The sequence below is a fragment of the Diabrotica undecimpunctata genome, chromosome 3, assembly GCF_040954645.1.
Source record: "Diabrotica undecimpunctata isolate CICGRU chromosome 3, icDiaUnde3, whole genome shotgun sequence".
Classification (NCBI taxonomy): domain Eukaryota; kingdom Metazoa; phylum Arthropoda; class Insecta; order Coleoptera; family Chrysomelidae; genus Diabrotica; species Diabrotica undecimpunctata.
This window is the reverse complement of record NC_092805.1, coordinates 142,057,533-142,082,737: the sequence shown is the minus strand read 5'-3', so window position 1 is coordinate 142,082,737 and position 25,205 is coordinate 142,057,533. Positions and strand designations below refer to the sequence as shown.

Sequence of the window (25,205 nt, the reverse complement as noted above, 5' to 3'; positions counted from 1 at the left end):
AAAAAAGAAAAAAATTGTCTTATTTTTCGTGTTGCAGCTTTCTACCAGTATACCTCTTGATTTGAATATTTTTTGGTCTAGAGATTGGTACCTATAACTTTGACAATAAATATGCTAGATACTTCGTCCAAATGTTTTTTCCAGGTAATTTGATTTAGTTTTAAGAACCACACAAAGCTACTTTTATTACTTATAAGCGGGTGATTTGTTCGGCTTTGATATTTTTTTGCACAGTAGTTAAAGCAAAAAATTGCAAATTGAATGTTGCTCTATAGCTGCGCCTCATTGTGGTTCCGATAATAACTCGGTCTTGAGTGATTCTTACAAATATATAAAAGGACTCTAGCATAGTTTTTGACCAAGTTATAGGCAATCAAAGTTAGAGAAATCAAACATAGAGATTTCGCTATACAAAGATTAGTGTGGAATATCAAGAGGAATAATTCTATGTAGTGAAAAAATAGTTTTCGCTAGTTTCAACTTCATACACTTCAAAAGCTTCATAGTCAGTTTGCGATGGGCAAACATTATAAAAAAGCTTCTCAACAAACAATATACTGAGGCGGCACATGTAGCAGTTGACCCAGACCAATGGAGAAAGATCATTAAACAAACTGGCTAAGCTGCTGTACCTCAATGATGAACCACAACACATCTGCCAAAATGTTAATCACTACGATGATGATAACAAATCTCTTTGCTAATATTTTGTATAAGTAGTTATAAGTAATTGAAAATTTTTATTTGAAACACCCTCTTTTGCATCCCACTGTATTCTCATCAGAGCCAAGGTTTAAATTTTGTAACATATTTCTTGTAGTAAATTTAATTTTATTTCTTGTTTTATAGATTTGATATAAAGATGATAAATTTTTTTGTCGTTTTACAGTCAATAATTTTCGAGATACTTGAAAAAATGGGAAAATGTAGATTACGCTCTTTTTCACAACTGCAGAGAGGAATATGTTAGTCATAGAAGATGTTATACAGAAATAAAACGCAAGTGTGATTTATTCCAAACCTTCAATTCTTGGACCAAAAGTAAGTTTTATAGAATGAAAACTGTTCAATGCAATCTATATCTTAATATACACGGATTCGAGTACTTCAAGACTGTTAGATATTTTCAACTCAGCTGTATGAAAGCAAAGACCCCAATGCCAACGCCCAGTGAAGATATTGTAATATATATTCTACCAGCAGATAGATGAAATTGCAATATCTAGGACATGTGATGAGAGGCGAAAGATACAACATCTTGAGACTCATAATTCAAGGAAAAGTAGAGAGTAAGAGAAGCGTAGGAATAAGACGCGTTTCCTGGTTGAAGAACCTGAGAGAGTGGTTTGGTTGCAGCTCAAGGCAATTGTTCAGAGCTGCTGCCTCGAAGGTCAGAATAGCCATGATGATTGCCAACCTTCGTCGCGGAGATGGCACTTAAAGAAGAAGAAGCAGATAGATCAGTGATCTCTAGCAGCAAGAAAGGAAGAATGTGGAGTTATTCATAGCATTAAAATGTCTTTGAATCTCTGTATATAAATAAATGCTTATTTTTTAATCGGTTGCCATCATATACATATAATTACATTTTATCACTCCCGCAATAATTGATATAGTGGGTGTATTATACTATAAATATTTTTTTAAATTCAATTGTCTTTTTTTATTTGATGTATTAAGTAACTAAATTTATTAAAAGGAAGTTTAACTCGTAAAATAGTATTTTACTGTATGTGGGCGCATCTGTATAATTATTTTTTTGAGATCGATGATATTTGTGTTTTACTGATTTCAATTTGAGGAAGAACTAGCTATAGTGTCATTTTTGTTAAGTCCGTTCACCTTGTTTCTTTAAAGTTGTTTCAGAGGAGTGTACTCCCATTGGCGTAACAAAAAATGTATTAAAGTTCCATATAATTGTTTCGGTGGAATTGTAGTAAGAAATATTTTGTAATGTTTTCTTACTGTTTATTAATATGACGACGCCTCGTTGCGGAAATTGTTTATCAATTTCCCATTGGTTTTTATACTACGTTATGTATTTTCGAACTGAACGGTCATGAAGACGTTTATGAGGTATATTTTAGGTGTAGGTACGACATAATGAAACTTTGTCGTACTTACTTCTTTGTATACAAGCCCTGTGTTTTCAGATTCTATTCCATGACGTCGTTTTTCTCCGTTCCTTATTCTTACATCAGCTAAGACTAGTTATCTCTAGCACGTGATCCTTTGTTTTACATCTTTAAAGAGAAGAAGGACACCCGAAGAACCGATTTTAAATTTAATTTAGAAAGACGAATAGTTGAATTAGAAAGAAAAATTAATACTTAAGTTTCTTTATCTAATATTATTTCAGTAACTAATGTCAAATCAGAACAAACAGCTTCATCTTTCATAATGGAACCTGGCACAATTAGAACTAGCAAAATTTTAAAATCACCCACATTCGACGACCAAACAGGATGGAAAAATTTATCGTTTTCAATTCGAAGCTGCAACTAGAGCAAATGGCTGGACTGAGAAAGAAATGGCAGCTTCCTTGGTAGTGTCGCTTGGGTGTCAGACAGCAACTGTCTTGCAATTTCTTCTCCAGGATAAACCCAGTTATACCTCTCTCGTTCCAGCTTTGGAAACAAAATACGGCCAGCAGCTGAAAGTTTGATATTAAAAGCATAACGAAAGCTTGCAAAAATATGAATCTGATTATTAAAAAGATTATTGCATTTGCCGTACCTACGGATTTTCTGCAACAAGTTGATACACAGGCATTCATAGATGGGCTACACGATGTCGAAATACAACAAGCTCTAAGATTACAACATCACAAATCGCTAAATGGAGCACTAATCTCAGCCTAGGAGTATAAAGCCGCGAAAAGGATTTACATATGTCGCCCAAAATTAAAAGAGTTCAAGAAACAGAAGAAGCTACTACTGCATATAACCTACAACACAACCCATTTTATTATAAATGTTAGACATACTGCAAAATCTTCAACAAAAAACTCGAAATGAAAACAGATGTTTTAATTTCGGAAGAATGGGACATTTGCAAAACAATTGCAGAAGCCGATCCCAAGGAATAAAAGAAGAATCAAAGAATGAGATCAGAAGGTTCCAGTCGGTTCCAAGCCTGACATCCAGCCGGAACATAGTCCTACTAGAAATACTAGTAGATATATCTTCAAAAAATTTAATTTCTCACAAGTGACCAAAGAAGTGAAAAAGATAGTCTGGAATCTGAGGGAACAATTAGCGATTAGTGAAAATTAAATAGAAAAGTTAAGAGAACAGGTTCAAAGTCAGTGTCAGTTTAAAGAAAAGGAGAATGTAACCGAATAAGTAAATCCTGACGACTACAGTTATACAGGAAGAATATAATGATCAGACTTCCCTAGAAACCCTTAAAAAGAGTCAAAAGAAAGATAGCGACTTAAAAAATCATACGAGAATGGCTTAAAAATGGAGTAAGACCTATTTGGCAGAAAATAACCAAATACGGTGGAACTATAAAGGCGTACTGGGCTCAATGGGAATCTCTGTATCTTTCCAATGGTCTGAAGAGTCCTGATGGAGTACGTATACCCATGTATTTCAAACCAATATTTATTTCTTTTGAAAAACTTGTTATTGTTGAGAAGAATAAAAGTTTTTATTGAAAATTAACAAACCGATAAAACAATCAGATAACACAGCTCGATTACTTGCTTTATTTGTACATTAAACGAAACTAAATAAACTTACTTTTGCGTTCGAAAACGAAAATACGCCTTGTGTGGGGTTAACGCAGGCTCAAAGGGGAAATATTATTGGTCTTGTGGAATAAGGAATGTTTCAGAGGGACATAGCGGCAGTGGTAGGCTTAACACAGGGCGTTGTCTCAAAAACTTATGCTAGGTATCAGGAATTAGTAATGCTTAAGAACAGAGTAAGACAAAGTGGCCAAAAAGTAACAATTGCTCGCTACGATCATTTCATTGGCCAATTAGCTAGAAGATACCTAATAACTTCTCATCCACAGCTCACAGCACACAACTCAATATTGATCGCTTAAATTGGTGTCTTTAACACCAAAACTGGAACATTGGAAAATTTGTGAAAAATCGGATGATCGACAAATTCGTGTACTTAGAGAGCGAAGAAGACAAGCAAAAACGGAAATTACCAGATCTGTTCACAGATATAAAGGAGAAACTGTCATGTTCTTAGGAGACATTATGATCAGTAAAAAACTTTTTTAATTTGCATCCAACAAACTTTGAGAGCTCGTAGGTATTTTGATTTGGTTCTAGAAACAGTAGTTAGGCTCTGGAGAGGTGTAATGGTAGGAAATTTAATTTTCATGCAAGATAATGCGCCGGCACATACAAGCAGAGTTATTATAAACTTCCTTGAGGCAGAAGATATCACTGTTCTGGAGTGACCTACTTGCTCACCCGACCTTAACCCTATAGAGCAATTATGGAATATACTTAAAAGAAGAATTAGAGCTCACTGGGAGAATCCACCAAACACTGCCCAGCTAGTACAAGCTGCTCTTGAAGAATGGAACAACGCACAAGAAAATATTGACAATTTGTTTAGGAGCATGTCCACGCAATAAATAAAAACAATTTAAACATTAGTCGTTTCACATTGAAAATTTTTATGTTATTAATCTTAAAACAAGTGGTTTCAGTTTATTATTTCAAGAGTTTACCGTTTTCTTTAATTTTTATGTAATGGTGATTAAATTGCTTTAAAATAAATATTCTTTGACTTCGTATGTTGGTTTTTTTTTTTAAATTCGCTTGAAATAATAAGAAATACCAGATGATTCCATATAACTTGGGTTGTGTGTAGTTCAACAAGTGGTACTGCTAAAATCACACATTAAAAGTGTGTTACAAGAACTTCATAGCAGGCTTTCGGGAGGACATTTCGGAGTTAAAAAAATACTTGCCAGACTTCGAGACAGATTTTACTCGGATCAATTGCCGCCGAGATGTACAAGATTGGTATAAGAAATGCGATTTATATATCCGAATATCTTTCCGGAGAACCTTTTGAACGAGTTGTAGCAGATATCCTTGGTCCACTTCCGATGACAGAGAGAGGAAACAGGTAATTAATGGTCGCAATGGATTATTTTTCAAAACGGCCTGAAACTGTCCAGAAACGACTACAGTAGTAGAAGCATCCATAACACACGTCGTGTCAAAGAAATGGAGTTCCTTTAGAGTTACATTCTGATCAAGGACGAAATTTCGAATCTGAATTATGGCAAGAATTAATGAAAATCTTAAGTATTAATAAAACTCGCACTACGCCTCTCCATCCTCAATCAGACGGAATTGTCGAAAGACACAATAGAACTGTTTGTCAATAAGTACCTTTCAATATTTGTCGCTGATAATCATAAAGATTAGGATACTTTAATTCCTCTATTCCTGTTAACCTATAGAAGTTCCAAACATGAATCAACTGGTTATTCTTCATCGATAATTATCACCGGAAGAGAAACAAAGCTTCTTTAAGATCTCATTTTCGGAAGATTGCCTCGCTGCGAAGAAGAACGTTCATCCCTGACGTACATTGAAAATTTGAAAGAAAAATTGGAAAAAGTCTACGAATTTGCTCGTAAAGTCTTTAAGCTTCAAAGTAATAAAGCCAAGACTAGGCTAGACATGCATGCTACTGACAACTTTCGAAAGAGGTGACCTAGTATGGTTATACAATCACACAAGTAAGAAAGGACTTTGTCTGAAACTTCAACGAAACTGGGAAGGCCAGTACACCGTCCTGTAGAAAATAACCGATCTAATCTACCTCATCCAGTTTTCAGCTAGAAGTAAACCCAAGGTAGTTCATATCGAGAGACTAGCTCCATACCATGGAACTGACCCACCCTATTGGCTTCAACCGATCCCTTATAGTCCAGTTATTTGAGGCGAATAATTATAAAGGTGCTAGCAGTATTGCGAACATTCTGTAAGATTTATCCCACATAGAAAAAAGCCCTTGATGAAAACGAATAAGTAGTTCTAGAACATTCAAGATGATATCATAAATTCGTGAAATGCCTAGTGAAGTGTGGAACCAGAAAATATATATAAACAGATGTTGATGACAGTTTGTAATCGTAATATTTTGGTATGAAGTATTGTAAACAGGTGGGTGTTGAATATAGTTATTTTCAAGAAGTGTAACAATACCATGAACTTTTTTCAAATTTAATTTTACTCCATAATCGTTGAAATGTATATTTAGTTTTTGAGCAAGGTGTTGCAGTTCTTCTAGTATTCCCGCTAGAAGGACGGTATCGTTAGCATATCCTATGTTATTGAGTGGCTCACCGTTTATTATTAGACCCTCATTGACTTCGACTAACGCTAATTCTGAGATGGCTTTAGTTTATAAATTAAACAACAATGGTGATAAGATACACCCTTGGCGCTTCCCACGGCGAATCTGGATATCCTCAGTCAGTTCATTTTCAACTTTCACTTTCACTGTTTAATTCCAATAGAGGTTACATATAATTCTAATATATCTATGATTTTATTTAAGAAAATTTTTTTAAGACGATAATGGTGCACTCTGTTTTATGCCTTCTCAAAATCAGTAAAACAGCCATATACTTTCTGATTTATATCTAGGCACTTCTGCGAAAGAACACTCACTGCAAACAGTGCATTCCGTGTTCCTAGACCTTTCCTAAATCCCATTTGTGTATTTCTTATGCCGTCGTCTAATTTCTTATGCATTCTATTCTGAATAACTTTTAAAAACAATTTTAAGACATGACTTATTGAGGCTTTGGTGCGATATTCGTTGCACTCCTTTGTGTTAACTATTTTAAGAAGCAGTATAAATGTTTATTTTAACCACCCATTGGAGATTTAACCACTTTTAGCTTGTTTCATTGCATATTCGATTTCTTCTCGTATAATATCAGGCCCAATATCATCTTTAAACTCCTTTGGTGCTTTTGTTCTCTCCTTGTCTTCAAACATTTTCTTGTTTATATCTGTTATAATTGCACCACTTTCATATCTTAGTTGCCTAGTTTGAAGTGTTTTTCTCATTCTTGGTAGTTCTCTAATTCTTTTATGCATGTTAAAAAAGTCATATTTTTTCTCAATTCTTTCCAGTTCTTGACATTTCTCATGTAACATTCTCTCTTTAGTTTCTTTTATTTGCTTTTTAATTAGTCGATCGGTTTCATTATATTTAATTGGATTTTTTGTTTTGAAGGATTTTCTTTCATTAATAGTACTATCTCTTCTTCGTCCAGTTTTTATGTTTTCTTTTCTTTGGTTTTAAGTTTTCACTTGCTGTTTTAATTACTACTTGTTTTATATTCTTCCATTTATGATCAATGTTGTAGCTACTTTTATTCAGTTCTTGGGCATTATGTAAATTTTCAGTAAGAGTTTTTACCGTTTGTTCCTTTGTTTGTGGTTCCCTTAATCTCTTAATAATAATTCTACTTTATGTAGAATTTTTAATCAGCTTTAATTTAATTCGTTATGCATTTTTTCATCACTGCTCTTTAATATGTACTCCGAGCATATTTTCAAAGGGGCATTTACCAGAGTTGATGTTGGTATCACGGTAAACAGAATTAAGATTAGTGATCTGAGATATGCGGATGATACTGTGTTGCTTGTGAGTTCTGCAGAAAAACTACAGTTACAAGGTTACAGTTACAAAAACTACCTTACAAGGGATAAAAAATCGCATTGAAAAGGCCAGATCAGTGTTTTTTCGAATAAAAAAGTAATATGTGGACGGATTATTAACAACAACCTGACAAAAAGACTCATCAAATGTTATCTTTTCTCGACATTATTTTATGGAGTTGAAAGCTCGACGTTTACTAAATATCTATTAAATAAACTTCAAGATTTCGAAATGTGGGTGTATCGAAGTAGTATTTTGCGCATGTCATGTGACACCCAGAATGATATTATTATTCAGGGAAAAGTATGTGGAAAGAGGTGTCCCAGTCGAAGTAGAATATCAAGGCTTCGTAATCTACGCGAGTTGTTTAACCTGTCTTCGTCGTCTCTTTACAGAGCTGCGATGAATAAAGTTAAGTTAAGTTAAGTAAATATCTCTTCCCCTCAATTGATTGGTAACCATTGAAAAATTAGGTCCATTCTCTTTTGAGTCAAAACAATATTCAATAATAAACATTTTTAAATGTTTTACTGTGTAAAATACCATAATACCTATTGCCACTTATGCTATATGCCGCGATTATATTTTACAAGCTTCCTGATTTCAATGTCATTTTTTTTGTGCATGCAGTACTAATATATGCCAGTTTGTTTCAATTTACCTTTTTTTAAATAACGTGTTTCAGTGTAGTTTAATTTTTATTTTTTCTGGTATATTATCGTTTTGATCGAGGTTGTTATTGTCGTTTTATTTGTCAAGTAATTTAAATGATTACCCATTAAATTAAATATTTCACGTTTAATGGTTTGAATACACATACATCTACTCATTATGTAAAATTAAATAAATTTGCAATAGTGATCCTCTAAAATAATTACAGTAACCGTCTGTCTATGAAATTCGCACCGAGGAAATAGACCATATTCCTCTCACCAAACCGACCCGTTCGCCATCGTCGAACCAGATGGAACTTCTTTCGCGGACGCTGGCCTGCCTCTCGTTGATGTCGTCGTCGTCGTCGATGTTGTTTACCGCCTCCTCGCCAAGCTTTTGCCGAAGGAATCGAAAACTAGGTGAACAAGTCAGTCGCAAGTCCGTCATCAACTCTAGCCGTGGAACAGTCCGCGGCGCGGCCAATTTGACGGTTCACTTGTTATCAAGGACACGAGAGTGAAGCAACACCGTGCGATTTTTTCGGAAATACATTCCACCACCCGCCAAGGGTTGGTCGCGTGTTTTATCGTGGTGGAAACGACACGTGCACCGTGTGTGATCTTACTCCATATGTTTTGTAGAAAAAGTTTTGTTTTGTGTGATTTTGTTGTTCAGTTTGTGTAATTTTTATGTGTCGCCTTTGGGATTATCCTTTTGGATTACTATTTGCTGCTGCATCATGCTTGGAGGGTACTATGACAGGAATCCGCTATTGAAAGGAAATTTAAACAGGTATAGTGCTTTATTAAAACTTTTATTTGATTACACATTATTTGTAGTAGTTTAGATTTATTTACGTATACTAATTATTTAGAAAAAGAAATGTTTGTAAAGTTTATCGGACGGATCCGTCCAATTCGGGTATGTTTAAATAACAAAATTCAATGTTTTATAAATAAGTTAAAAATGGTGCAATATAATCAAAGATATACTCCTAATACAATTTAATATGTCTGATTTCATTTAAGATTTATTGAGGACGGACCGCAAATTTCTACTTGTTATATGTATTGGGTTCGATTACTTTAACGGTTAACCAATGTGTATATATATATATATATATATATATATATATATATATATATATATATATATATATATATATATATATATATATATATATGTGTATATATATGTATATGTGTATATATATGTATATGTATATTTATATATATATATATATATATATATATATATATATATATATATATGTATATATATATTATATATATATATATATATATATATATATATATATATATATATATATATATATATTACACAATATATAATGGATACACGATATTTTCACATAATCCCATTCAACACCACAAATTTTGCCCAAATACGTAAATAGGAGAAAATTGTATATTAGTAATACAACCAAAAATTACCTAATTTCAGGCTTCCAAGTTTTCGATATTCTTCTATTTCTAGAATAAATTACAGAGTATAGAAATACGATTTCTCGCGCATCATATCACACACTTTTGCCACGTTATAGCCAGCAATTCATGCAATGGGCCAAATAAGTTTCGACTGATTTTGATTGAATATTGGCTTATCGGCCAGTGCAAAATTCTAATTTTCCAGATTGCTCTCGGTATTTTCTTCTATATCTATATCATAATTATTTGCACAAATTTCACCTATTTTCTTCTATTCTTCTATGTTTTTTGCTATATTCATCCGCCTATGGCTGCAAAATTTTTAAAGTGATGGCTTTTGTAATACGTCCTCTCCAATGTAAGCTTAAATTTTTCCATCTTTCTTCTTCATATCTGATGTTATGTTCTACAAATTGCTATTTTAGTTTTGCTATTTTTGTCTCCTCCTCAGTCGTAATCCCTTTTGGGATGTGGTGACACCATCGGGCCTTTAAAGTTTTTTCACAATTTCCCTTCTTCCTCCCCTGTCCTGGGCTAGTTGTTCGGCTTCATGTAACCCTTGGTTAATCAATATTTTTGTTTGATCTACCCAACGGCTTGGAGATCTTCCCCTAGGTCTCTGTCCTTGAACTCTACCCTCGACTATCAGTTTTTCCATCGTACCTGTTCTTCTAGCAATATGTCCAAAATATTGCAAATATCTCTGTTGTATTCGTTTAAGCAATGTATCCTTTACTTTAAGTTATCCTTTATGATCAATCCAGGATATTCTTAACATGCGGCGGTATACCCACATTTCAAAAACGTCTAGTTTATTTTTATTCGCTTTCCTTTCGGATGCATATGTGGCTATGTGAAAAATGAGTTCTCTTACCAGCCTTAGTTTTGTGTGTATTGTTATGCTAGAATTTTTCCAAATTGTTACCAGTTTCATCATAGCTGTTCTAGCAATAGTCAACCTTCTACGTATTTTTCTGTTACACCCTCCGTCATTTGTTATTAGGGACCCCAGGTATATGAAACTATTTACTACTTCAAAGCCCCCAATTTCTTTAATGTGTTGAAGATTATTCCGAGCTCTGTCTACTATCATGATCTTTGTCTTACTTCTATTTAGCTTTAGTCCATATGTTTTGCTTTTCTCCTCCAGACATCCTTCTTGATTTGCTGCGATTATTAAAGTGTCATCAGCATATCTCAAGTTATTGATTTTTTGACCTCCTACTGATATTCCACTTTTCCATCCGTCTACTACCTTTCGCATAATGTGTTCGCTGTAGATATTAAACATAGTTGGCGAGATTATGCATCCCTGCCTGACAACTGCCTCTGTTCTAAAATGATCGGAATGGGTATTGTTTATTTTTACTGTGCACTTATTATTTTCATATAGACTTCTAAATACTTGAATTAAGTGGTGGGGTGTTCTCATTTCCGCTAGTATGGACCATATCTGCTGCCATTTGACTTTATCGAAGGCCTTTCTGTAATCCACAAAGCACATAATTATAGGAGTATTGAATTCACGAGTTTTTTCGATTAGCTGTCTGACATTAAGAATGTGTTCTTTTGTGCCTTTTCCTGGGACAAATCCCGCTTGTTCTGATATCTGAGGCAATAGAAAAGCTTTTAGTCTTTCATGTATTACATGAAGTAGAACCTTGCTTGCATGGGATATTAGGGTTACCGTTCTGTAGTTGCTGCAATCTAGCGGAGTTCCTTTTTTGAATATATAGATGAAAGTGGATGTTGTCCAGTCGTTGGGCCACTCTCCGGTTTTGTCCATCCAACAAGTTTTTCTCATCTTCTCCTTCTTCTAGTTCTATGACCGTTATCGATCGTTAGATATCATGCGGCTACCACATATGCTATCGTAACTTTATTGAGAACAGCTCTAAATAATAATCTAAGTCGATTTTCCATACCATTGTCTTAGATTTTTCAGCTTCTTTTACCAGGACCACGTTTACCTAGGATCTTTCCCTGAATGATCAGATGTAAAAGTTAATTTTTTTTCTGGGTGTCTCATAATGTGGCCGAAATATTCCAGCTTGCGTCTTTCAATTTTATTGACTGTTAGGTTCAGCCTCCTAAGGAACGATACTAATATCGTGGCTGCAAAGTATGTTTCTGATTTTTACATATGTAGCTTGGACTCGTTCTATTTGGCTTGTAATTGCTACAGTTGGATCCCAGCTGTCATTAATATTACTGCCGAGATACAAAGATTCTCTACTTTTTACATCTACAACTTTTATACCGTCATCCTGTATATATATTTATATATATATATATATATATATATATATATATATATATATATATATATATATATATATATATATTTTTGCTATCATATATTTAGTTTTATTAACGTTTAGTTTTAATCCACTGATCACGGGTCTGGTTTTTGTGAATTAGATTTTGAAGGTCTTCGCAGTTAGCCAGCACTAAGGTATCGTCGGCATATCTGATATTGTTCACGGTTACACCATTCGTAAAAATACCTTCTGTTGTCTCCATTAAGACTTTCTTAAATATTTCCTCTTAATGCAAGTTAAACAGTAAAGGCGAGGGTAAACAGCCTTTTCTCACTCCTCTTTTTATATTTATTTCATCCGACAGTTCTTGGTCAACTTTTATTCTTGCCACTTGTTATCAGTTTAGATTTATAATTATTCGTAAATCTTTGTCGTCCAATCCAGCTATTTTCAATATTTATAGCATCTTTTATGTCGGACCTTGCCAAAAGCCTTTTCAAAATCGATTGCACAGATGCATACATTTTGATTTATATCTCTGAATCTCTGTATCGGTGCTTGGATACTAAACAAGGTGTCTCTCGTACTCAAGCCACTCCTACATCCGAATTGAGTACTGCTAATTCTCTGCTCTAATATCGTGTATATTCTGCTATGTATTACTCGCAGGAAAATATTCAAAACATAACTCATCAGATTTGTTCAACCGATAATCATTACATGTCTTTGACCGATTCTTTGGTATTGTGACAAATCTGGACTTAAGCCAATCAGTTTGTATCATAAATTCTATTTTAAAGAGACCACACAGTGCTTTAATTCCATTTTTCTCAAAAATTTTAGTATTTAAGCACTCACTTCATCGGGGCCAAGTGCTTTTTCGTATTTTGCCATTTTTATTGCCCATGTAACCTCACTTTCTGTTCTACGTGGACCTTTGATGCCAGTCGTTGTATAGTGTTCTACTTTTTCATCTGTAGTTGTTTTTCCATTCTTTTAACTGCTCATTGACGAATGGGATGGATCACTATAGGAGGCAAAAAAAACATCAACCTGCGATACGCAGATGATACACTTACATTAGCAGCGAATGAAGTCGAAATGATTACCATCACTGAACGGCTAAGCCGGATAAGCGAAGAATTTGGACTTCACATCAACACCAGAAAAACAAAAATAATGATCGTAGGCAGGTGAAGAGTGAAGTTCAATTTGGATTCAGAGCAGGACTCGGAACGAGGGAAGCACTTTTTAGTTTGCAAGTTCTAATACAGAGAGCCAGTGATGTCAACTGCGATGTGTATGCATGTTTCATTGATTTCGAGAAAGCATTTAATAAAGTCCCACATAGGAAATTAATCGATATCCTAAAAACATCAGGACTCGATGGTAAGGATATAAAACTGATCTCAAACTTATATCTCCAACAAAACGCAACAGTACGATTAGAAAATGAACTATCCGAGATCTTCACAGTCGAAAAAGGATTAGACAGGGTTGCATATTGTGATCGGCATTATTTAACATGTACTCTGAAAACATCTTAAGAGAGGCCTTGGACGAATCATAAGATGGGATTGCCGTAAATGGACAACTTATAAACAATATTAGATATGCAGACGATACAGTGTTGCTGGCAGAGAATGCGCATTGGCTTCAAAGGATGATTGATAACGTTGTAGAAGAATGTAACAAATACGGCTTAAAACTAAATTGCAAGAAGACAAAAATAATGATCATTAGTAAGAACACCAACATAAACGCCCAAATTACAAGATACACCGTTAGAAAGAGTGGAAAAAATATGCTATTTAGGCTGCAATATTAAGGATACTTGGGATCACAGCTACGAAATAAAAACTCGTATTGAAAAAGCCAGAAGCTCTTTTAACAGCCTTAGGAAGAGTAACTTCCTAAGGCTAAGGAGTAACTAACCTTCTCTGTAACTTATCTTTAAGTATCAATATACGCATAAGAATTCTTAGATGTTACGTCTTAAGTATCCTCCTCTATGGAGTAGAAAGCTGGAGCCTTACAGAAGATGCCATAAACATAACCAGAGGCTAAGAAAGGACAAAGAAATTATTAACACCATAAAAAACAGAAAATTGGCTTACTTCGGCCACATCATGCGTAATGATAAATACCGACTTCTACAGTTGATTCTACAAGGCAAGATTGAGGGTAAGAGAGGCCCTGGACGTAGACGTATATCCTGGCTGGCCAATCTTAGGAGGTGGACTGGTCTAACGTCAACTGATCTATTTCGAGCTGCTGTGAATAGAATAAGATGGGTCAATGTGGTGGCCAACATCTCTAGAAGATAGGCACGTTTAGAAGATTTGCTTTCCATGGTTTTTTTACTGTCTTGCCCAATATATGCCCTTTATGAATGAACTATATAGTACATGAGGATCTTGTATTGTATCTTAAGAGGTATTCACTGACCACAACTCTCTTCTTTTTTGCTCTCATCTTTGTTTTCATATTTTCTTTTTTGAAGTTCATATTCTCTAAAACTTAATATAATCCTTTTTTTTAGGTTATCCAGATTAAGACAGATATTTATAGACATAATACTACATGTATGATAACGTTGTTATCCTGAATAAGGCTTATCACTTAGCCATCATTAGTTACTACAGTTAACAATCTATACTACGTAGTTTCGCTTTGGTTGGGTTTTATCAGTATTAACGTTTTTATTGCCAAATTCGTGGTAATTACCGCATGTTTTTTATCAATGCCAGAAAAATTACATTTATTATTATTAAAATTACGAGAAGAATTGCAGTTCCATTGAGAAATTAACCCTAAAAACAAATATTAATTTTTATACAGTAACCAATTACAATTCAACTATAAAAAAATTAACTACTGGTATCTCGTAACTGATTTAATAATTAATTTTATTTTATTACATTTTACGTAATATTGAATATCAATGTTTGACGTCTCCAATTATTGTTTCATTTGGCAACTTTTGAAGTTCATTACACCTTTTCCTTATAACTATATTATTATAGTAGACAAATCTTTTTATATAATCAATCGAAAATTCTTTTAAAAAAGTTTTTGAAAAAATAAACAAATTATTTTTTGGTTACCAATTCTTCTAATAATACTAATAACAGAAAAGGGTTGGGAGTATAACAGACCCATACACAATCTTTTCATAGACTTTCGACAGGCATATGATAGCGTAGAAAGAAGGCAAGTATGGAATGCCATGGCGGAGCTCTCAATACCAAAGAAACTCATTCGGATGACCAAAGTCTGTATGGAGGGTGGAATATCCAAAGTACGTGTAAATAATAAACTGTCTGGCAGCTTTGAAATCAACAGTGGACTCAAACAGGGTGATGCGTTATCTCCACTACTTTTTATCCTTGTATTAGAGAAAGCTATGAGGTCGGCCGAAATAAAAACAGAATTGCTATCGGTTCAAGGTCCCAAGCTATTACTCGCATATGCAGATGACATAGATCTCGTTGGAGACTCCATCCTATCCACGAAAGACATCTTCAACAAGGTGGAAGGAGCAACAAGTGAAGTAGGGCTGAAGATCAATGAAGAGAAGATGAAATATATGTGTATAAATAGAACGACACGAACAGACAGAATAGGACAAAATGTGACGATCAACACCTTCAATTTTGAAAGAATACAACGTTTTAAGTATCTGGGGACCGTAATCACAGCTGACAACGATGTTACTGAAGAAATAAAAGACAGAATTCAATCTGCAAACCGCTGTCTATTCGCACTGGATAAGTTCATAAAATCAAAAAATCTTACAAGTTCAAAGATCAAAATCTATAAATCCAGCGTCAGACCTATAATAACATATGGATGCGAAACGTGGACCATGACCAAAGCAAACGAAGAAAAGCTCAGACGCTTTGAAAGAAAAATTTTCGGACCTCGCCATAACATCACCACAAACCAGTAGAAGATCAGAATCAATATCGAATTAAAAGCACTCTACAATGACGCCGATATTGTCCAAGAAATTAAATCACAGCGACTAAGATGGGCAGGCCACGTGCACAGACTGCATAACGATAGACTTGTAAAACTGGTATGGGAAGAGATTCCCACAGGCAAAAGACCACTCGGACGTCCCAGAATGCGATGGAGAGATAACATCCAAGCAGATCTCCGGAAAATGAACATTCCATTTGACCCTAGGTTGATGGAAGACCGAACAAATTGGAAAAAAGTTGTACAGTCAGCCAAGACCCACCCAGGGTTGTAGCGCTACGTGATGATGATGATAAATTCTTCTAATAATGTAACTTATCTGCATCATTTATAATTACCATTCAGAAATGATATATACATTTTAAACCAGAAATCATTTTCAGTATTTTTAAGGTGAAATATTGGGACGGCTTTATTAGGATACTGCATTTGATTACATGAAATTACTTTAACTTACTGAATCCCTGTCAGACAAATAATCATATCATTCAATCGAATTTTAATAGTATCATATAATTCATTATATCCAATGACCACGACTATTGCATCCCAATATGGTGATACATTTAGTTTACTCTTAATATTGACACCAAGTGCTATTTTTGTACTGCTAAATTATTATTTTAAATTATAAATGATTTATCCTCGATGTTCTTTTCTTTTATTAACTTACCAATGCTGACTGATATTTTATTTTTATCAATTTCTGTTTGCATCGGAAACCACATTCTACTATATTCTACTGAGGAATATACTACGCGATTTTCTTCATTTAGTAAAACGAAATCTATAAAATTCTTAATTTTATAGAGTCGTAAGTTGTTTTCTGAACTTAATTTTTTGCTCCTACTTATTCATTGTTGAGTTTTAGATAAAATTACATCCTAATGCATTGGTTATTTATAGTATACGTGGTATTTTTTTTGTATATTTTGGATACTCCTTAAAATGAGAACAATAATAAATAGCTTAAGAACACATGGCCATATAATATCTTACCAAATACCTATTCCAACTTCATAAGAATACTTCCTTCTTAGACAATAAGCATTCTCAATCCGACACATCCTCAAATATCTTTAAAAGAACGATACTCCCTACTCCTTTATAAAAAATACCTTCATCAAAAAACTTACAAATTTCTATCTTCTATCACGTATACACAGATGCCTCTACAACATCTACTGGAGTTTGGGCAGCTGTCGTTACTTTCAAATATTACACTTGCGTATAAACTACCATCCTTAAGCTGCATACATACCGGCGAGCTATATGGCATCTACCAAGCTCTCACTCATATTTACTCCGGTAATATATTTAAAGCTCTTATAATTACCGATTCCCCCAGTTCCATCAATACCATTAACCAGCTTTAGACAACAAATCCAATTGCTCTCCGAATTAAAAAAGAACTAACTACCATACAAAACAGCAACCATACTGTACAATTTCTATGGGTTCCTTCACACGTTGGACTTCAAGGGTACGAAAAAGCGGACCGCATCACCCAACAAGCAAAAAACAGTAAAAACGCGTATGAAGTGAGAAATGTAATGCTAAATGACTTAAAATCATTTGTTAAAGTGAAGGTTGAAAATTTGTGGCAAAGCCAGTGGGACAGTTCAACTTCAATAGTTCGCGAAGTGAAAACATATGGAAAACCTTGGAAATATCAAATTTTCAACAGAGCTCATCAAGTCGACTTCGTCTAGATATACTCGACTTACCCATGGGCATATAGTCGGCCAACTGATCCTACTTTATGTGACAATTGTACTGTTCCACTCAGTGTTAAGCATGTCCTTTTATCGAAGTGAAATCTTAGGAGAACAATGTAAAATTAAATAATTGGTAAAGACATTAATATACTTAATACAATTTAATATTTATAAGTAAATTATCTCATGTATATGTACACTCGCGATCATAAAATCCGGGTCACCTTGAAAATCACCGATATTTCATTTTTAACGAGCTTTATCGTAAATAATAATAACACAAATACAAACTAATGCATGTTTCTGAGAATTGTTGCGGTTTCCTTTGTAACAAAGAATTCCAATAGTGCCGATTTCGCGGTAAAGTGCACACTTCTCAAAATGAACGCTACCTGTAACTCCGCTTGTTTTATATGTATTTGTGTACTTCGACTTTCTGTTCAAATGCAACAGACAAACGTTTATTATTGCCACCATTAGTGTTTATTAGTGCCATTATTAGTGTTTATTTTTTGACAAAAATGCCTGTGACTTGTTGAAACGGCACAAATTGTTGCACTTGTGGAAGACGGTCACACTCAACGGCAAGTCGCAAGAACTATTGGCGTATGCCTTTCTACGGTTCAACAAGTGTTTCAACGCTTTCAGGAGGCAAGTTTGCTAACCAGGCGACCTGGCTCTGGACGAAGAAGAACGACCAAGGCACTAGATGACCGTTTCCTTGTGTTTCAGGCTTTACGAAACCGGACCTCAATTGCGGTTATGCATCAAAATCGTCTAGAGTAAGTACGGAATCGCAATTTTAGTGTTGCAACAGTCAGAAGAAGACTTCGTTCTTCTTGACTATCTTCTCGGGTAATGGCTAGAGGACCGCCACTTCGCCGGGTGTCTCGAGTTGCACGACTAGCTTTTGCAGGACAATACGCTCATTGGGGAATTAACGATTGTAGCAAAGTGTTATTTCCAGATGAATCCCGTTCTGCCTAACTGGATCCGATGGACGTGTAAGAGTTTGGAGGAGAACCGGTGAACGATTTTCATAAGCTTGCATTGCTCCAAGAATGCCATTTGGTGGAGGCTCGGTCATGGCTTGGGGAGGTATATCTTCCGACTTCCACACAGAATTACCCTTCATCGAAAATGGGTCCCTAACTGCACGAAGGTACATTACGGAGATTCCGGAAGAACATATTATGCCCAACATGGCAGGCTTGGAGAAAACACGCCGTTTTTATGCAGCACAACGTGCGACCGCACGTTGTCAGGATCAGTATGTTATACTCGACGAAGTTGGAATTACAAGGGTACCTGGCCAGCTAGGTCTCCGGACCTGAATCCCATCGAACATCTCTGGACGATTTGAAAAAAAACGTATTCAAACCCATACACCTCCTCCTAACAACGCACAGGAGCTTAAGGATCTGTTAGTGAGAGAGTGGAATAACATACCACAACATGTAATCCGGAGAAAAATTGAGAGTATGCCCCGTCGTCTGCAAGAGGTTATTAGAGCAAGGGGAGGCAATACACGATATTGGTCATTGAAATTTCACTGATTTTTTACCACATTCTGTATTTTCCATTTTTGTTTCCTATGTCTGTTTTATCAACAATTTGATTTGTTTTCTGTTTCAATAAAAACAATAAAAAACCATTTTTTTTTCTTTCAAAACAAACATTGATGGCAAATAAAAAATACATTAGCCAAAAAAAAAGGTTTTTACTGCACCAGAGGCAAAAACATTTAAGAAACTTGAAATTTTCAAGATGACCCGGATTTTATGATCGCGAGTGTATATATGTCACTAATAACCTCAGAGGTTGATCCGATAATGTTTATAAATAAAAAAAATATAATATTCTATTTCATTATTTCTTTTATTGACCTGTACGTTATATGACCCCATTTTGATATTCTACAACATACCTTCTCATGTGTATAAGCCTTATTTGGTTTTTATGTGTTTCTTTAATAGGTCATCAGGTACATCACCAACGTATTTGAACTTTACTATGCCGTTTTCGTCTGGATGGTATAAGTATTTGCCTGTTTTTCTTAACATATCTCGATCCTTCTATATGAATTTTTTCGTTTTTGGTTTTTATAATATTGGTGCATATTATGATCCTCGCTATCATTATGGTAGCCATTTATGAGTAACTTTACCTATTTAAATGACCATAAGTAATTTACAGAGTCTCTTCTTTATCTAAAGATTGGTTTTAACAGAACGTCTTTACATCGATTTGTATCCCTCATCCAACATAGTATCCAAGAATATGTCTGTAAACCATATATCTATTTGTTTTAAGGACAATTAAGTTTTTATTCTTTACAATGCGTTGACATCTTCAATACTAAAACGAAATAGTGAATTAACACAAAAGGAGTGAGGGAATTTTTTGTTTAACTTGTAATTAGAGTTTAGAGTTTTTTTTAGAAATAATCCATACTGTCATAAAAAAAAGAACTAAACATTTTAGAACAACGGAATTTAAAGTACACCATAATATATTAACAACATTAGGATTAAATACTCCAGTCGTCAGAGAAGAAAACGCTACTGAACCTCTAAAAATCATACGAACAAGCTGAATTTTGCTGAGAATGTCAATTTTGGGACCCCAAAAAGATGCGAAAACATTTGGCCACTCCTAGATTGGCAGAGAAGACCATTACAAAAATTTCTGGCTCTTTCAATACGAATTTTTCATTCGTAGCTATGATCTCAGGTGTCCTTAATATTGCAGCCCATACAGCTCTTTCTAACGGTGTCTCGTTTATTGTAATTTGGCAGTTTATGTCGGTGTTCTTACTAATGATTGTCATTTGTCTTTTAAAATTTAGTTTTAGGCCGTATTTGTTACATATTTGTACAACATTATCCACCACCCTTTGAGCCCCTGCGCACTATCGGCCAGTAATACGCTATCGTCTGCATATTTAATATTGTTTATACGGTGACAGATTACTGCAATACCATCCTCTGAGTAGTCCAAGGCTGAAGATATTTTTAGAGTATATTTTAAATAATGCTGGTGACAGTATGCAAACCTGCCAAACCTCCTTTCCAACTGTGAAGATCTAGGACAGTTCATTTTCGAATCGCACTATTCCTTTTTATTGGAAATTGGTCTTATATTGGAGAAGTTTTGAGATTGGTTCTATATCGTTACCATCGAGTCCTGGTGTTTTTAGGATTTCGATTAGTTTCCATGCGATACTTTATCAAATGCATTCTCGAAATCGATGAAACATGCAAACACATCGCATTTGACATCTATGGCTCTCTGTATTAGAACTTGTAAACTGAAAAGTGCTTCCCTCGTTTCGAGTCCTGCTCTGAATCCAAATTAAACTTCACTTAGGTGTTCTAATTTGGTGTATATTCGCGAGTTATTAAGAATAGTAAAGTACATGAAATTCAAAATTCAAAACAACTAGATTTTTCGTCGTGTTTGCTTTAAATGTATAATACAAATTATCACAAAATAACGTCGAAATAAAACTGATAGTGATAGGAGTATTTAAGATAATGTAAATGGGTATGTAGTAGTTATACAAAAATAATAAATTATTTTATGACACTTTTTAGATAGTTACACTGCAGAAAAACAATTCGTTTAATTACCATACATATTGTTGTTGTGTACATATTTTTATCGTTTATTTTAGCTTTCTTAACAAATTATTATAAATTTAAAAATATTTCTGCTACGATAATGCTAATGCTACGATATTAACTGGTATTATATGATTCTCATCTTTAGCACGCCTCTGAGTCGATACCACTTTCTAAAATATTTGTTTGTAATACATAATAATATAACAGTTCCATGTAACATACATAATATAATATATTTTATCAAGAGTTCAGTTTGGAATTTAGTTTAGAATTTTTGAATTTATATTTAAACGTTATGCTAAAACTTTGATAGAATATAAATAAGCAAAAACATAAAACATGGCAAAAATGTAAAATCGATCAGATGAGAAATATTAGCTGAATTACTGGATTTTTAAGTGTACCGTAAACGTTTGATCCATTCCACTAACCTTGACACTTTTCTGAGAATACATACATATCTAGAGAAAACCAAATTTTTATAGTCCTCCATTTTGTCCCATTTTGCTGTTTTCCTTCTAGCTTTGAATACTCAGTATACTCGTTCAATGATTTCTCTTTATCTATTTTCAATAAATATGCACGTATTTCCACTACTTTATAATTTTTGTTTCGTTCGTGCATGACACAAGAGTTCTAGATAAATAAAGCTTAAGATTAAATTATTTCTAGAAATGTCATAATTCACTAACTTCACTTAAAAAGCATCGCGAGTTTCGATAAATTAATCCACGGTTGCCATTTTTATGCATAAGATTATCAGTAGTGATTATATTAAGTATATTTAGGTTATGTTTTAACGCCCGAATAGGCAATCAAGTAATACCCGGAAATAAGCAAAAACACAATGAGAATGTTAAAAACGAAAACGGAGAACTCATGATAAACTTCTGCACGAATAACGAACTTAGAATAAACAACACATTTTTTTGATCACAAAGACCAACACAAATATACATTCAATAACACCCGTGGACAAAGAACTATGATAGGTTACGTTATAACCAACAGAAATATACATGGGTCAACAATAATCGACGTAAGATGTCACAACGCAGCTGATTAGGTAGTGACCATAGTCTAGTATTATGTAAAATAAAAACCATGATGAAATACTTCACACCCAAGAGAGCGGCGCGAACACAAACAAAAATCAGAGTCGAAGGACTAAATACGGAATCCATGGGATACTTATACAGAAAAAGAATATCAGAGAAGATTGCTGGCAATGGAATATTACAAAACGATAACATTGAGGAAAGCTGGAAAAACCTGAAAAATAACATAATAATTAACGCAGCAACAGAATCACTCGGAGGAAACTCCATGGTTTAGAGAGCAAGTAAAGACAAAATATGAACAAAAGGATGTGTTATGTACTGTAAAAGTCTTTTTACAATACGGAACACAACAGGCATACAACCACCATAACCGAATCAGAAATGAAACGAATACTTTAGTTAGATAAATAATGGAAACACTGGCAGAGCTTCTAAAAACAGATGGAACACGCCTTCTATGGAATGACGAGAAGAGAAAGAAAAGAGATGAACGAACTAATAAAAACGAAACACATTCAGAAGGAAACATGGGCAGACTACTTTCGATACCTATTTGCTAAAAGTGACGATAATAAACCACCTACACCAGAGATGACGAAAAACGAAGAAATAAATATTGAGGAGGAAGAGGTAAAGGAAGCATTAGGGAAATTAAAAAACATACAATCACCAGAAGAGGACAGAATGCCGAACAAACTTCTAAAGTACGGAGGACCAGATCTGACCAAACAACTACTAAAACTAATAAAAAAAAAATAGAACAAAACAGAATAATGATAGGGTTATTAAGATGCTTGATCTTCATTCTTCAAGAATGGAGATCAAGCATCTTAATACCCCTCTTCAAAAAGGAAGACAAAGCGGACCCGGAAAATTACAGAGGAATTAATTTATTAAACACAACACTAAAATTAGCACCCAAAGTGATAACAAATAAACTGAATGAAATTATAACACTAGCAGAAGAACAACAAGATTTTAGGTCGGGAAGATCCTGCACCGACGCTATATTTATAATAAGGCAAGTGCAAGAGAAGTCATTAGAATACAACAAACCGGCATATCTATGTTTCGTGCACCTTAAGAAAGCATTTAACCGGGTCAAATTAAAGGACGTTATCCATTTATTGTACGCAATAGAGATACCTCTAGGAATAATCAAAACCATCGAAAATATCTACCAAAACAACACAATAAAAGTAAAAGTAGAAGAAGAACTAACTGACTCACCAATTTATTATAACCGGTAGAAAATTTAACATGTTAATTTCTCCAAAAAAGACAAAATGCATGGTTATAAAAGCAAAATAAGATGTACATTTGAGCTGGAAGGTCAGATAATAGAACAAGTGATGGAGTGTAAATACCTAGGCATCACATTATCTAGCCACGTAAAGCTCGAAGTAGAAGTGTAAGATCAAGTGAATAGAGCAAACAGAGCTGCAGGCTGTCTGAGTGAAAGAATATGGGAAATAACAATATAGCGAAATAGCAGAGATGAAAACACTTGTAAAAAACTATGAGACAGAGCTAGAAGTACAGATATACGACGTAGATGCAAGGTGGAGAACATTAAGGACTGGGTAAGAAATAGAAGAGTAGAATGGAACGATCATATAAGCCGAATGACAACAAATAGTGTAGTAAAGACGACAAGAGACGGTTTCCCAATAGGAAGACCAGGAAAACGATGGAACGATCACTTACTGGAGGTACATTGAAAAACAGACAGAGCCATTTCTACATAAAAAGAAGAAGAAGGTTATGCTTTTTTTTTGCACTCCTTTTGTTTGGAATGCATTTAATTATAATGAATATAGTTGTTTACTTTTAATATCAAAACATGTCTATCTGTATTCTTCTATTTGAGCTTTCTGACACTTTCGAAGTTTCAAAATTCTTCTATTTGATTCTGCGCTTTACTTTAGCCTCGAGATCTTTTTATCGTGTAAAGGACGGTCCAAATATTTGAACTGCTTGCTAGCTGACCTGGCAGATGTTGTCCTGTCTTACAAGTCAAAGAATAAATAGAATCTGGCGCGTCCGGAAACCAATATATGGCGTCAATTTGACTTGGTAACTGGCTCAACACAAAGCTTTGCAATGTAGACACACATCCAAAAGCAACGAATTATATTGAATGCTGCTCGATTGGGATTTAACATGACATTTCTACGTTGTTTATTTCAATTCTGTTCAACTTTATTTCGTACTTCGTGGTGCTCGTCAGTTTGACTTGCTCGTATTTTTTTTCTTGCAGAATTGCTTCTAAATTGATCTGTGTTGTTGTATGTGACAACATGAAGGTACTTTTGTACTTTGGTAAATAGATTCCTCTTGGTCTAAGGAAGAATTCTATTGGATTTGAGACCAATAGTTAAAAGGTCACCAAAGTTTACATATATTTCAAAATTTTTTTGACATAAGGGGGATTCCCACATAGCCAGAATTATTAATTATATTATTAAAAAAGGATTTAATTAGGATTACACTCATCTCGCCTAGGGGCCAGGGGAACGGATAATCGTAGATGTCTTTTTTATCTAATCCTAGCAAATATATTATATTTTATGGGCTTTTGATTTTTAATTGTAAAAGATTTCAAGAATTTTATCAAGTCTTTCGATATCCCTTTATAATGGTTTATATTGTATTGTATGAACAACTATAATGATGATGTTTATAACAAATTTACGTTGAAAGAACACTATCGATGCATTTTTCAAATAACTTAATAGGTTATCCCATACCTTTATTTTAATTTAAACTAATGTTTCCTATTTATA

At 34.2% G+C, this 25,205-nt stretch overlaps 1 protein-coding gene across 2 annotated transcripts in view; it reads left to right on the top strand.

Annotated features, from left to right (window-relative positions):
- Positions 1-25,205, top strand: part of lilli (AF4/FMR2 family member lilliputian) — an 829,533-nt gene that overhangs the window by 40,573 nt on the left and 763,755 nt on the right. Inside the window, exon 1 of one of the 2 annotated variants that reach the window (XM_072527032.1) lies at positions 8,766-9,113. The exons of the other annotated variant lie outside the window; for it this stretch is intronic. Coding sequence (XP_072383133.1) covers positions 9,061-9,113 — 53 coding nt within the window. The 5' untranslated portion in view covers positions 8,766-9,060. Of the gene's footprint in view, positions 1-8,765; positions 9,114-25,205 lie in introns of those variants that run through there. 2 annotated transcript variants of the gene reach the window in all.